The sequence below is a fragment of the Ostrea edulis genome, chromosome 3, assembly GCF_947568905.1.
Source record: "Ostrea edulis chromosome 3, xbOstEdul1.1, whole genome shotgun sequence".
NCBI lineage: Eukaryota > Metazoa > Mollusca > Bivalvia > Ostreida > Ostreidae > Ostrea > Ostrea edulis.
The window spans coordinates 55,539,157-55,555,721 of NC_079166.1; the positions used below are offsets into that span (position 1 = coordinate 55,539,157).

Here is a 16,565-nt window from a genome sequence, read left to right on the forward strand (position 1 = left end):
ACAGAATAATAAAAATAGATAAAAACTTGTTGAAATGACAATATTTAAATATCAACAGTTTTAAAAAAAAATGCTAATTCATAAATACGTATTGATTAATTGTGGATATTAGGGAAACCAATATATAATAGACATTCAGTAGAGGAAATTCCAGCATAGGAGTTATTGCCCTTGACAACATTTTTTAAATCATAAATAATTGATTATCGATGGAAAATATAAACTTTTTCAGTATTAGTAGTTTACCAGAGTTTTTATTATATCTAGTGAATAACATTTCTCAGAAAGATATATTCCTATCATGCGCAAAGTTTAAATTATTAAGATTTTTGCAAAAACCTATGACATCATAATTATGAGGATCGATCAACCTGAAGAAATAATGAACGCGTTTTCGTGTATGTTGCAGGATAACCTCCGAGGTCGAGATTCGAGACCAAGGAAATTATCCTGCAAAATACACGAAAACAAAAACATTTTTTCTGTTCTACTACAGCTCAGAAATATATAGTACGTCGATCGTTTTCCTATATATATATAATATTAGGTCATTGTGACGTCATGGTAGTTTCCGAAATGGCCTACAATGTTTTGGCTGACAAAAAAGGTGAGATGGTAGGAATATTCTAAATCTATTTTGAAAAAAAAATTTAAGTAATTAGTTTGATGTTAATAGATTATATATCGATTGCTTTGAATACAGTTCAAGAAAGACTTGTCTGTGCATCGCCATGTTTACCGCTCTCGGAATGCAGACGGTTGGTTTATACAGAATGACAAATGTTCTTCAGTCATCTATGAATTTGATATACTACATATATTGATTGATTTTTATGTTTATGAAATTGAATTATCAGTCATCGACTTTATTGTTGCATTAGTAAATCTCGAAGTGCAAGATGTGTATCAATTTTCTCATAATCAGTTCATATGTATGAAGGTATATCGTAGAATGATGACCGCGGCATTCCTTTGATCTCTGCAATAACCATGGTAGAATCTCCAATAAATTCTGAATATTGATCAATGTTCATGAAAATCATTAAATAATAAAACAACACTGATTCAATCCACTTCAGTGTTATACACTAGTAATATACAGACATAAAAAGTCCGAGCATGATACACTAGTAAATTAACATCTGTTCCATAAGTAACATTTATTTTTAGAAACAAAGATTATATAATGTAAACAAGAACACAAAAAGTAAGAAGCAACGAAACCAACGAATATAACACATTTAATATTTAACACATCTAGCGAAAAGGGTCATTGTGGACGGGTATTAAGCCATTTTTATTCCAAACTCAGTTTCTTCATCTGATAACGATACTCTCATTTGTACGGAAGTCGATGTATATGGGGATATTGCAGGGAATTTGAATATACATTGTGCCTCCACAAGATAGGAACTATTTTTCTGGACTGCCGTTCATAAATTTTGACATCAGATTTTGTGAAGGAAGAAAATTTATGTGTACGAAAGAGCTACCACCATGACCATGAAGGAGTCTTATGTAAGCTACCACTCCGTGTAGTAATGAAGTCCAGGTCCCAGAGCTCGTAGTGAGAATCAAGGAACTACTATAACCGCCAATAATTCATTCTAAACTTGTGTAGATAGCTACAATGGTGGAGAGAATGGAAGCACTTGTCGATGTATCACAACCACTGCTCCTAGAACCTGGACCGTCTCGTACCTCCTCTTCAGGAGACATGTTTCCTGTCTGATTAACACAGGTGTTCAAATTATCAGAGTTATTCTCACGAGGGCATTCTGCCATTGGCTGTGAAATTTGTCCGTTTACTTCAGGCAATTCAATTATTGAATGTATATTTTGTACATCTGTCGATTCAGTGTAACTACTTGGAGTCGTTAAGAGCAACGGTGTTTGTGGGTGACTTGCTGGTTGATAGTCAGTATCTAAATTTTCCATAGAACATTGGTGAGCTTGATGAGTATTTTGTACATCACAATTACCCGATTCGCATTCCAGATAATTGAATTCGTGATTATTTTGATTTGAATTCTGGAATCTCTCATCCGATGAGGGTGTCTCACGTATGACCAATCCTGCATTTTTTGTACACGTTAGGTGGTCCGTTTGATCAAGTGCATGCAAGCGATTGGGAGGGACATTTCTTGATTGTAAATCATTGTTGATATTGAGAGACAAAGCATTTGGCTGACTCTCTAGACTGGTAAAGTTGTCCTTTTTAAAAGTATCAGTCTGACCCGATTCCTCCGAGACTTGTATTGGTAACATGTCGGAGCTAATTTTTTTGTTTTCTGGAACAGAATCCAAAAGTTTCTCACAATCATTAAAATGTCTTCTGTGTATATCAGAATTGGCAACAGAATTTTCACCTTCTATGGTTACATCTGGACCAACCTCAACATCATGCTTAATCGGCTTTGGAATACTTTCATCAAAACTTGATGTATTTTCAGGTTTACCTTTAGATGGGATTTCGAATTCCCCCGACAGGGTCAGGGCGGGTGTGTGCTGAAATTTGTCAATGGAACTGCTTGCTTGGTATTTGGTTACAGCGGGACCTCCTGTGTCTTTTGACAAGATAGTTTTATCGACATCAAGGACCCGATTGTCGTATCCATGATCTTTAGGCAATGAATCAAGACTCTTGATTGGGTTTGCATTGTCTTGTACAGACTGTACATTGTTCAAAGAAAGGTTTTCATCGTCTGATAACTGCCTGCTGTTTCCGATTCCTTTTTTCACATAATCTTTTTCATTCTCCAAGGATTTTCGATTTAGATTTTGTGTAAAGGAATATTGTCTACATGTTTTGTTTTTGTGTGTATCCGTCTGTTCATTTAAATCGTTTGAATCATCACTCTCATTTTCAACTGGAACCTTTGGAAAATTCTTAAGAGTATGCCGGGATCTCATATCTTCGTTTTCTTGCAACGTTTGAGAGTCTGTAGGCAATGAATTGGATTCACTGTGCTCAGAAACGCGACAGTCTGTTTCATTTCGTGGTTGTAGCTCCAATATGGCTTTGATGCGTGCTTGCAGTTCTTCGCGTAGATCCTCTGGAATCAAATTCAGATGAAAAAAATCAGACCAACATTTAGATTAAATACAACGTAACTAATCCAGTTTTGAATACAATATTTGAAAATGTCTAAATTGTCATTGTGAGAATTTGATTTTATTGTTACCTGCTTTGATGTAATTGACAGCATCTAAGATGTGCTGAATCAATGGACTGAGAGAAACACTCTCGTTGTCTTTATTGTAACATACTAAATTTCTCCTCAACAGTGGTAGTAAGACTTTGAACTTGAATTCCGCAACGCTTTCATATTCTAGAATAGGAAAAGGGAAAGTGGATCCAATAGGACTCGTAGGCACATTTTCATAACATTTTTCATACTACAGAGATGTGCTATTGAAAGTAATTACAACCTGTAGTTGTGGAAATATCAGGTGATCTTAACAGTGTTTAGAAATAACAAGAGATGTTTGTAAAACACATATGCCCCCCATGGTGCAAAATTAAAAAGGATTATATACACACACATCATTTAATTGAGAGTAGTATCATCAATTCAAAATATTGAGCAGACAATATCTTCCTATGTCAAGAGTGGATTGACCATGTGACCTAAAAATCAATAGGGGTCATCAACTCCTGAAGATGTACCAGTGTACCAAGTTTGATGTCTGTCAAGCAAAGGGTTCTCAAAATATTGAACGGACAGTATATTCCTATGTCCAATTTGACCCTTGACTTTTGACCATGTGACCTTAAAATAATTAGTAGTCATCTTCTCTTGAAGATGTACCAGTGTACCAAGTTTGATGTCTGTCAAGCAAAGGGTTCTCAAGATATTGAGCGGACAGTATATTCCTATGTACAGTTTAACCCTTGACCTTTGACCACGCAACCTTAAAATCAATAGGTGTCATCTTCTCCTGAAGATGTACCAGTGTACCAAGTTTAATGTCTATCAAGCAAAGGGTTCTCAAGATATGGAGCAGACAGTATATTCCAATGTCCAGTTTGACCTTTGACCATGTGATCTGAAAATCAATAGGGGTCGTCTTCTCCTGAAGACGTACCAGTGTACCACGTTTGATGTCTGTCACGCAAAGGGTTCTCAAGATATTTAACGGACAGTATATTCCTATGTCCAGTTTGACCCTTGACCTTTAAACATGTGACCTCAAAATAAATAGGGGTAATTTTCTCCTGAAGATGTACCAGTGTACCAAGTTTGATGTCTGTCAAGCGAAGAGTTCTCAAAATATTGAACGGACAGTATATTCCTGTATAGTGTGACCCTTGACCTTTGACCATGTGACCTCAAAATCAATAGTGGTCGTCTTCTCCTGAAGTTGTATCAGTGTACCAAGTTTGATGTCTGTCAAGAAAAGGGTTCTCAAGATACTGAGCAGACAGTATATTCCCATGTCAAGTTTGACCCTTGACCTTTGACCATGTGACCTCAAAATCAATAGGGGTCATCTTCTCTTGAAGATGTACCAGTGTATCAAGTTTGATGTCTGTCAAGCAAAGGGTTCTCGAGATATTTGACGGACAGTATATTCCTATGTCCAGTTTGACCCTTGACCTTTGACCATGTGACCTCAAAATCAATAGGGGTCATCTATTCTTTAGGATGTACCAGTGTGCCAAGTTTGATGTCTTTCAAGCAAAGGGTTCTCAAGATATTGAGCGGACATTATATTCCTATGTCCAGAGTAGATTGACCCTTGACCTTTGGACCTGAAAAACAATAGGGATCCTCTTCTTCTCATAACTAACCCACATATGAAATATCATTATCATCAAGTGAATGGTTCTCAAGATATTGAGCGGACAACACATGGTCTACAGACCGACCGACCGACCGACAGGTGCAAAACAATATACCCCCTCTTTTTCAAAGGGGGGCATAAAAATTGTACTTACTGCATAATTTAGAGGTTGCCGATATCGTAGATTGACTGGTATTTTTGATGATGATTACGATTTTCACTAAGTTGTCACAATGTTCTTTGCTTAAATGTCCCCATCGGTCTCGTAATTGGGCATCTATAGATAAATAAACATGTTTCAAATACATATGATATTAGTTAAACAGTCAGTTTGGGGCATATTACGGAGTCATCCAAGGTATGAAATGGAAATCCGTATTGGGCGTGGCGAAGTGATACCGAAGGTTGATTTCGATTCTCTACTAGTGACCCATGAGCAAACTTACCGATTGTAGATAATTAATATGCATAGAACATTTGATTTGTTTGTTGTGATTCCGATGGACACAAATTGTGCTCCATTATTATATAACGTGTTTTTGTATTCTTATGTGGCAGAAAATTATTACAGGAGAAGAATTTTTTTCTTGCTGTTGCCTTCAAATCGACATTTAATAGAGCAACGTTTTATTCATCAATAATATTCACGTTCATTGATATATGTGTCAATCTAATGTGTCCCAGTAAAGCCGAAACTGAAGATACTACAGAGTCTTCCACATCTGCTTTATATTTGGATCTTTCACTTTACATAGGCGTTAACGAAAAACTAACGACTTAGCTTTATGACAAACGAGATGACTTCACCTTCTCCATTGTCAACTTCTCATATTTATGTAGCAATATTCTATCATCACCTACATATGATGTTCTTTTTTTCCAACTGACTCGATGATTAATTCTTAAATCGAGACGGGATACTGACAAATAAGTACTGAGTTTAAACGAGATTGTTGAAACTCGTATGTCGGTTGCCTGCTTCGATTTTAAAAAAGACTGAGCATACGTAGAACATGCTCTTGCGTCTCGAATCAATTGAGAGATATAAACACCATATGCAGGTGATAGTGGAATATTACTACACAAATATGGGAAGTTGACGACGGAGCTGAAGTCATCGTATAATAAAATATCGTAATCTAATTTGAGCGTTTTAATTGATCAGTGTTTGTTATCCTCACGTTTCATTGACACAATTTCATGACTGAGCCATTATGATAGGAATATAAATCAAATATTTGTCTTTATAAATGGGCACTACAGGGTTAAAATTCATACGTACCCCCCCCCCCCCTGAAATATACAACATTTATGAATATATTACTGATGATATTCGATGATTTTCACTGTTGGTTTAGGGAAACAAGCACTAGGACTACATAACCTCATAGTGAAAATTCATTGGATAAAGGGAAAAAAGATATGGAAAGAAGGAAAAGGTGAGGAAGCCCCCATCTACAATGAATTACAATGCTACACATAATGAATGACAATGCTATGCATAAAATACAACAAATTGCCTTCTTTATCTGAATGACAGCATGTTGAGAATATGGAACTGGCATTACTCTAACATTATATTTTTCGTTTGGAATATGTATGTGGTCATTACAGGAGTCTATGCTTAAAGGGGCACAATTCTGATAAAAAAAAAATCAAATATGAATTTAGTGTGAATATGCACATCTACACAGTATGGCAAACTGTTTCAATAGTATATCTAATTTTGACCGAACTTTTACCGATAAGTTCAAATAACATATATCCCAGAGGAAAAAAATCAAATAAGAATTCCCTGCAAATATGTACATCTACATTATGCATGTCCTTATTAAATACAAAGTTTGAAATTCTGTTAAGTGGTTTCATAGGAGTTGCACTGATAAGAACAGGACTGGCTAACTGACGGACGAACGGGTCAAAATCAGTATACCCTCCTTACTTATTTTTTCTGAATTTGGAAGGAATTCATCGCTGAGAACCTCTATGATTTGCTCCATCATCAACTGTATCACTTCTTCAACAGATATGACACGCTCATTTAACAAAAGACCTGTAAAACGAAAAAGATCAAACCAATTAATGCTAGTATAGAATAGACATGTTTGTGTGTGTGTTTAGGCATGGATAAATTATCTTAAGAAATGATTCATTTGATGACTGACGAAAATGATTAAGGATGTATGCTACACCAGAGAAATTTGTTATGGATGAAAAGTTGAGGATATGTACAACAATATTTTGAAATTAAAAACTTTCAAATTTACTTTGTTTAGTAAAAAAAAAAATACAGTGTTAGTAGAAAGCAATCCGAAATTTTTTTAAAATCCCGGCTGGACTCGAACCCGCGATCTACAGTTCAGCAGTCAACGTGCTAACCTACTAAGCTACTCATCTAGGCGAAACTGTTTAAATGAATAGACAAATATTGCTGATTTTTATATTTTCATTCATGTTTTAAAAGGAAGTCAGCCATTGATTATGAATATGTACAGTACGTCCTTAATTTTAGGGCGCATACTGATTGTATTGGTTGTAAATACAAAGAAAGATAACTCTTAATTCACGTGCCATAAATAAAAGGTCCGTTTAAATTAATTCAAACATTTTCACTATTATGAAAGGGATATACTAGTACATATACAGTGAAGTGGTGAGACTGGAATCAAAGTGAACTGGCATCAATGACTCTCCTAATGTTTTAGAGAAGTTTTCAAATGACGAGCGATGGGAAAACGTGCATCACTTACGCCTTTTATGCTTTGTAAACTTGAAACATACGGATTCCAAATATGTCACAAAAGTCGACTGTTAATTTAATTCGATTAACGTACCTTTCAAGCAAGTGCATGCATTGCGCACAGCTGACACACATTTGTGTCACTTATTGTGGCATATTATTCAGCTGTAGAGACGAGGCCGTCTCAGAGCGATTACGATAATCCATTACCTGCATTAATGATAGCTGGTGGGATACCATCACACAGTCTCACTATATGCTTGCACGATTCCTCTTCTCTCACAGCAGACGGCCACACTGTAGTTAATAACTCCAGCGAATCCGATTCCACCAACTCGGGAATCTTCTGCTTCCAGAAAATCCCCCTCAAATGTGCAAACAGAAACTCGTCTGTAGACGAAATGATGAGATGGAAGTTCTTGCATTCTGTGACCAGTCGCCTAATGATTTCTGTGTAGATTTTATCCCATAGACATTGTTGAGTGGATTCCGGAAGATTTCCATTCGAGTTTGGTCTGGATTTAGCTTCCTCCTGGTGGTCATGGTGAAATATGTAAACATTATCGCTACTGTTAAGAAGCCGTATAATCTCTGGAATACATTGGCAATTGATATGTGCATCTGTGTTATGGTCTGTTATATCAAACCATCTAGCGATCGTTTGAATGTAGACTGCAAAGTTTTTAATATGTTGAAAATCGAGACTTAGTATCTTTGTTTTACATGTATCACGTTTTTCAGAAGTCTTCAAAATTCTCAGAAAGTTTTCCACATAGCAAGTTTTCCCAACACTCTTTGGACCGTAGATTCCAAATATTCTGTACTCCCCCTCGTTCCACGCCTTCTTGAGCTCCTCTAAACATTCTGTGCGTCCAACAAATGTATCACTCATTGAACCTTTGGGGGGAATGTCATTTAAATGTTATCTTGCTATTAAGAATCTATCATCACATTAATAGTGCATCAATCTGGCATTGAAATGCTGTCGCTGGATCAATCTGTAAAACAATATTTATATTGAACTATGAATTGTTGAAAAATAAAATAAAAACAAAAACTGAAATGAAAAGAAAATAGATCTTGGCCACATGTATTGGTCCATATTCAAGAACATTAAATATTACTGCGAAGTGAAAATTGATTAGATTGCATATCATATTTTGTGAATGAATAAAAAGAATTATATTTACCCCGATTGAGGAAATTTGATAATGCCTTTTACGAGATTCGGTTGATATTAACCCTAACAATGTGTTTATATACACTGTACATTTGTTTGTTTCTGAAGATAAGTGATAAATTTGTAGTAATGGACGAATATTGGCAAAACAAGGTAAAGTTTATAACGAGGAGGAAAATAACTATGCAAATGTTATTCTTTTGAATTAAGCTGTAAATTTTTATCTATCATCCCTTTTCTATATTTTTTCTGAAACATTGAACTTTAATAGAGTCGTTTAAATAAAATATCAGTGTTCACATATAAAATATGGTTTGTCGTGGACGGAGTCCGTCCTCTCCTGCATCTTCTACAATATGTTATCTTACATGTTGATACAGTCTGTAAATTGTTTGAAATTGGTTATTCCTAAAATGGATGTTAGTGAAAAGATCAGAAGAGGAGGTAAACGATCACAGGGGTTCTAACGTTATCTCTTTCTCGTACAGATACATGGAGCAAACAGAGATCGGTTGAGAATCAGAGGGCATTCATTTTGTGAACGACAAACATATATAGTTCAGATAAAGGATTGACAAATGAAACTGGATTAGAAAGACGCATATTTCACAATTTATATCCACAAAGAATAATCGGAGATTTCTGAGATGAAATTGGAAGGACAAGATTCTAGACTCTTCCTGTCACCATTTTCTTTAACACAAATGATGAAAATTACATTTCTTGGATATTTGTCTAGTCATTTACTTATATGATACTCTTATCTGGAATCAAGGAAGGAATTCCGGACGATTGCAGGTGCACGACAAACATTTTGGAAATTTTGGGGTTTCTCATAATTTACGAAAATCGATAATTTTATACCCCTAAACAACAGTATCACACAATCGTTGGGTTTGCAGTGAATCAGTAGAAATGAAGAAATGACATTTTTTTCTGCTCAAATAAAAGATTCAAAAGATAAAGATAATTCCAAAAAATGCATTGTCTATAAGAAATCTTTCAGAACTAACAAGATATATCACTAAATGAGCAACATTCCCTGCTCCATCACACTACTGACGTCTGCAATCAGAAGAAAGAACAGCTCCTGAAGACGACTGAAAACGACAATGATGTCTTTATCCAACCAAGCGTTAGATGAGTTACATTGGTGGGTAAGTCAAATAGAAATCTCTACAGGAAGCCCTTCATGAATCTCACCCACCAATATTTATTCAAAGCGACGCAAGCAAAATAGGATGGGATAGGTTACGAAGGCATACTTTTGTTTGCGAATCTTATAAACGTTTTACAGACTCTTGTGGTGTATCATTTGGTGAAAGCATTTCCAGTAGAAAAAAATAGACATGCGGATTTTAATTCAAACAGACAATACCGCCACAACAACACATATATCAAACTGTATTATGTTTTAGGGATTGATGCCTACAAAATATTACACTGAGAGCAGATAACATGCTAGATCATGAAATTCTGACAGTAGATTGGAAGTTTCGACACCATTTAGATTCAGCTGGATGTTGGAACTCAGAAACTCTGTCGCATTACCTTGAGTTGAAGATTTTATAAAATACAAATTATACAAATAGTCAATAATATTGTAAGTCCCGTTACTTTTAATCCCTTAACGCACGTTTTATCATCAGTGATATTGTGAGTCAGTGTAGTACTAAAGTATAACACTATTATATCAAAGAGTTTCACAAACGAGTATTACAATTTCTATTTTCCAGGTGACGATGTTGAGAATGAAGGAAATCATTCACCGGCCATTCAGTTTGAAATGTTGTAGTGTGTTTATTAAACTTATCTTGTTTCGTTTCGGTCTTGTGTGTTGACCTCGAGTTTTCAAATTCTACCATAATTATTGTATTGTTCCAGATTCTTTCCCGTAAAGTTTGTTTCCAAAACAGTGTTTCAACATGTAACTCAGTTTACTTCGTTTTGGCTTTGGACCTTATGTTTCTAAATCGTGCCATTATTGAATCTTTTCACGTATTTTTGTCAAACACAACCTATCTTTCGTTTCGGCCTTGAGTTTTCGAACCATATCATTATTGTATTTTTTCGGATTCTTGGACGTAATTTTCGTATTCCTAAACAGTGATTCATTAGAATCTGATTTAGTGGCAAATTTAATTCAACGTAAGACTTATTTTATCGGACTCACGGCGGATGTGACCGGTCGGCAGGGGATGTTCACTCCTCCTAGGCACCTGATGCCACCTCTAATGCGGCCAGGGGTCTGTGTTCGCCCCGTTCTTCATTTATATTTCTTTTAGTAAAACATTTTCGTTTGTCCCTAGAAAAATTTACTGTATCTTCGATACCCACTTCCGCCCTTACCCGGGGTTGAACTCATGACCTGCCGAACCAAATCTCATAGGTCAGCATGTGACCAGCGCGCTAGAACACTAGACCGCTCGACCATCTAGTCAAGTCTATAAAACTTGCTTTCGATGGCGATGGAATTCTCGCAACGTTGTCACTCGTTACACGGTCATTGAGAATGGAAACGGGATACAGTTACTTAACGTAAATCTAAGAATATCATACAAGGCACACACTGTATTTGAAATATTTGATATAAAGCACAACGATTGTCATGAACTCTTAAATAAACATAACTGCCCTAAGTGAAGAATTTTTTAGAATAAAGCACAGTAAAATTCACCATATTTAGGAGACCACCTTCACCCTGTCCAGGATTGAACTCAAGACCTGATTATATCCACAAGTACTCCTGATATTAAAAAGATGTTAGAGTTCCTCATTGACAATATCTAGTAGTATTTGGTGATCAGGTCTTTCAACAGTCTGTTGGAATTCCTATGAGCACAATTTGTGCTACTTTAATAGCTGACCTATTTTTATATTCTTACGAGACAGAATTTATCCCAAAGCTTCTATAGTTACCATTATAAAATCATTAGCATTTCACTTATGCAATATGGCACCTGAGTTTTGTAGTATAGTCAATTTTTTAAAAAGTATATTTTTAATTTCTACACTGAAGAGGAATTATAAGATTAAAATGAAAAACTGTGGTCATAGTGCTAGTTATTGATCTACAGAGTGCTAAACTTGACCCTTTGCATTTAAAATTGACTTTCGATTTATTGTCAAACTTGATTTGTCTGTCGGTATCTATACAGAAATAACCGTTACGTCAATCAAATACATACTCTTGTCTTTTAACAATATAGATATAAAAATAAATGGGGAATAATGACCTATTTGCATTTGATATACGGAATAATTCTTCACATAGAATTTGAGAGCTCAAAAGAATATATTGGGAGAAAATCTTGTCATGGAACCTTAAAAAGTGGGGGTTAAAAATCATATTTTGAATCATTGGCCAAAATATTGAATATTCATACGAAATTTAAAAAAAATTAAGATCGGCGCTTTTAAGAATTGCTGTTCTGTTCCGAAAAATATATTGACCAAATTGATGAATTTACAACATTAAATTAGTTCAGTATCTGCTACTTGCGTCATGAATTGCACGAGTAGAAATATAATTATTGGATGAAGAAGGAACTGTAAAGTTTAGATTTAGAAATTTTTTGATCAAACAATCCTTCCGCCATAAGGTGTTGTCCAGTTTTAAAACCCTATTAAAATTCGAATTGACAGAAACATTTTTCAACAATTTAGTGTGTGAAATGTTTGGACCCATGAATTAAGTATAGAACCGGAACCTACACGGTTATCAGTTGTGCTCGAAATCTGAAAAGCAAACTTCCTTAAGTTGCAATCTCAGTACATAAGTAGATGTTCGTAAATAAATACAAAACTGCTGAAATATAATATAGTACCTATTTTTAAACTCCAGCAAGTTTCAGCTTCAATGGGGCATGTTCTAAATACAACCCATACATTACAAACATGTAGCTATGGACCCGATTATGACCTTTGATCTCATGATTTTAAAAATAAATGTGATTAAAAAGACACAATATGCTCATTAAAATTATTTTGTAGTGTGTTCAATGACACGTGCTTTCATTTTTGAAAAGAAAGACAAAAGAAAAGGAAGATGAACAAATGTACGTGTAGTTGCAATATCGGTCGATTAGACCCAGTCAAGATGCAAGTATGATCAAAAATGGAGAACAAGGACTATATATGTTGGTGTCTATGAATCTGTATATGATGTAATGTTGATAAAGTATTGAATGCACGTGATTACGCGTACTGTAGCAAGATGCTATATCATGTCTCGTGGGACGACAAGCCTGGGAATTCTAGTTTTTTTCACTTCCGTGAAATGCATTTAAGCGACACATTACTAATCAATGTTTCCTTTCACATCATGGAATATCAAGTGTATTTTACATCTCAGTGATTATATGACATCATCATAAAATATTTCTCAATATCATAGTACTACATGCATATCTTTTTATTTTGCAATTTGAACCTAATATTTTGCAATTTGTGAATAAGGATATTGATTGATTTTGTCTTACAATGGAATATAGCGATTACAACTCGGTCAGTTTAGGGACCTGAAATAATATTAAAATGTAAGCGGATGGAAAATTTTCGAAATAAAAATTTCTATACGCAATACTTACCAGCTAGTCTATAGAATGTAACCAATGTGTTGATCCAACTTATAAAGCGGAAGAAAAAAACAGCCCAATATTTCAAAAATTTCAATAACAAAAATTGTCGAAGAGTTTTGCATAATTCTATTCGGTGAAATTTGGGGATTACGCACAGCGAATGAGTTAGAGAAGATTGATTTAGATCTTAGTAAAACAATTATATGTGAGACGTACTGTGTCTACGATTATATGTGAGACTGTATTCCATATCCTCTTTTGTATGCACTTGCTGTTAGTGTATTTCAAATACTCCAATGAAGAGCCTAGAAGCAAAAGCACAATGGATTAAAAGTGACCCCTTCAACTGCTCTCTCTCTCTCTCTCTCTCTCTCTCTCTCTCTCTCTCTCTCTCTCTCAGAATTTTATAGTGTTCCCTCCTACGACTCTTCAGATTGCTATTTGGTAACAATATAATGGGTACAGTAAAATTGGTAGTACACAGATTGCAAAGGCAATAATTTGGCTGAATATTTCAACTTAAGAATATGAACAATGGTGGGAAAAGTAAGGCAGAAACATGTTAATAAGAAAGTAACAAAGACAGTGTATAGTAAATTATATATATATTTTTAAAAAAAAAGCAATTCTCGGTTATCTACTATTAGATTAATCTTAGATTCATTATTTTATTTGGTTAAAGCAACAAGAGATTGCATTACAAAAGCTTCACTACTTTGGGGTTTCATAAATGGCTCCTTTTAAAATAATCAAATGCAGAACAAAATAAAGAAAAACGAAAGGTGATAGTATTCAGAGAAAATGAAAAAAGCTTCACATTTTAAAGTGTTGTAAGACGTACACACGTGTGTGTGTGTGAGAGAGAGAGAGAGAGAGAGAGAGAGAGAGAGAGAGAGAGAGAGAGAGAGAGAGAGAGAGAATGTGCCTTGTACATTGTATCTTATTGCAATCATAAAATGAATATACTATATATATATATATATAATATATATATATATATATATATATATATATATATATATATATATATATATATATATAATCAGATTATTATGAAGTTGTAAAAGATAAACACCGTGTATAGCGTGGTAACAATGACACTTATATATATATGAGTCCTGAGCTAAAATGACAAAATTGAAAATTGATGATGTGAGGAATCTGCATTACTTGACGGCTGCTCGAGGAAAAGTCAAGCATAAACTTCCGGGAAATTAAACAGGAAGTTATGCTACATATGAGAGTATATCGTTGCTTGGAAACAATACAATTTTCAAGACGCAGATTAATTTATCATTTAAGTGCACGTGAAATTTTTGATACGATACGTGTACAGCATATCTTGATAACATCCAACAACACAGCTTTATAAACAGATAACATATATATACCTGTTACATCTATATAATGATATCATATATATACATACATCTTTTACAATTCTTACTTACCTGTATTTATACGTGTTAAACCTGTTGCATATTGCACTGTTGGCCACCAATTAATATCTGAAAAGTGATTTCAGTTTCTTAATCATAGAAAAACCCATATAGATATAAATAGATCAACCTTTAAGTGTACCGTAAAATCGATATCAAACAATTTGATCGTAACGGCCTATTGGATAGATAGAGTGCTAATTTTAAGTGTTGTGTAATTCTTGACGAGTGCCAGCTAGTTGATTTGAAAAGAAAATCTAACTGGTTCTACTTACAAGACATTTTACGTGTTCATTGCGTCCTTGGCGCCATACACAGGTCCAAACTAGTGACTCTTCACCACAAGCTGATGACGTATCTCCGTGAGTGAGAAATTCTCTACAGGGACGTCAAATAATATACAACCAAATCACACCACGCATACTAATATCATAATTATTGAACAAAGCTGTACATCATAATTATTGAACAAAGCTGTATATCATAATTAGTTAATAATACCGTACATCATAATTATTGAACAAAGCTGTACATCATAATTATTGAACAAAGCTGTATATCATAATTATTGAACAAAGCTGTACATCATAATTATTGAACAAAGCTGTACATCATAATTATTGAACAAAGCTGTATATCATAATTATTGAACAAAGCTGTATATCATAATTATTGAACAAAGCTGTATATCATAATTATTGAACAAAGCTGTATATCATAATTATTGAACAAAGCTGTATATCATAATTATTGAACAAAGCTGTATATCATAATTATTGAACAAAGCTGTATATCATAATTATTGAACAATACCGTATATCATAATTATTGAACAAAGCTGTATATCATAATTATTGAACAATACCGTATATCATAATTATTGAACAAAGCTGTATATCATAATTATTGATCAATATCGTATATCATAATTATTGAACAAAGCTGTATATCATAATTATTGAACAGAGCTGTATCTGTCTCAATGTAGACAGTCCTGAGATGATAAAATCAGATTATTATGAAGTTGCAAAAGATAAACACCGTGTATAGCGTGGTAACAATGACACTTTCATTTAACTGAAACTATTAAAACAACGTAAATATGCCATAATGCATCTTATGAAAATGGCATTTCCATATTACACAACTTTATCGCATAGATTTCCTAATTCATACCTTATAGAAATCCACCACTGCATAACTACATGTATATAATCTTGATAGGCGTGTTATGTTGTAACGGAAATGACACTTGAAATAAATATAGCGATGAAGAACTTAAAACTGTTGGGTTAAGCAATAGATGTGTTACTATGTAGACTATTTTTTATACAATAAAAGCCAATATGACATGGTTCATTAATTGGTTATATATATATATATATGTATCAATTTGTAGTCCATAATTATCTGATGTAAACATCATACCTTACAGTAAAAATAATCCCCTCAAAAGAAAATAGGTTTAAGAAATCAAGGCACAGATAACGTTTAAGAAGTAAATTTAGGAAAATAATAAAAAAAAAAGACAATTATTTTTTTTTCAAAAATATTTCTTATAGGAAACGCTGCATTTTTCATGGAAGAAAAAAAAAAACCCATCCCACCCCAACCAAAGTAAACGAAGACTTTCAGATGCTAAATTTTTTGGATACACCATATGAAAAATATAAGATATCTATAATGTTCTAACTTTTAACGAGTGTACAGAATTCAAAGATGAAAATATTTATTATGGTTTTAAGACAGGTGGTAGGATTTAGAATTTAAAAAATATACTTAATATGAATAAAGTACAACGGAAACAATATTATGGGCCTACAAATATTATTAACATG

The 16,565-nt window shown here is 34.1% G+C and overlaps 1 protein-coding gene across 2 annotated transcripts; it reads right to left on the bottom strand.

Annotated features, from left to right (window-relative positions):
* Nucleotides 1-1,145: 1,145 nt before the first annotated feature.
* Nucleotides 1,146-15,977, bottom strand: LOC125674686 (uncharacterized). 2 transcript variants are annotated; one of them, XM_048911921.2, is made up of 9 exons: nucleotides 15,904-15,977; nucleotides 15,003-15,105; nucleotides 14,740-14,796; nucleotides 13,505-13,593; nucleotides 7,739-8,526; nucleotides 6,731-6,841; nucleotides 4,943-5,065; nucleotides 3,186-3,332; nucleotides 1,146-3,056 (listed from the first exon to the last, which is right to left on the bottom strand). In XM_048911921.2, the coding sequence occupies exons 5-9, from the start codon at nucleotides 8,418-8,420 to the stop codon at nucleotides 1,603-1,605; spliced, it is 2,517 nt and encodes an 838-aa protein (XP_048767878.2). In that variant the 5' UTR covers nucleotides 8,421-8,526; nucleotides 13,505-13,593; nucleotides 14,740-14,796; nucleotides 15,003-15,105; nucleotides 15,904-15,977; the 3' UTR covers nucleotides 1,146-1,602. The 2 variants fall into 2 exon arrangements, with proteins under 2 accessions (XP_048767878.2, XP_048767876.2); XM_048911919.2 differs by lacking the exon at nucleotides 13,505-13,593.
* Between the last annotated feature and the right edge of the window lie 588 nt (nucleotides 15,978-16,565).

Coding starts and splice junctions, on each gene's coding strand:
- LOC125674686 (XM_048911919.2), bottom strand. CDS start 8,420: ATGAGTGATACATTTGTTGGACGCACAGAATGTTTAGAGGAGCTCAAG. Junction 5,066..6,730: donor TCCAAATTCAGAAAAAATAA/GTAAGGAGGGTA, acceptor ATTTATCTATAG/ATGCCCAATTACGAGACCGA. Junction 3,057..3,185: donor TGTCAATTACATCAAAGCAG/GTAACAATAAAA, acceptor ATTTGATTCCAG/AGGATCTACGCGAAGAACTG.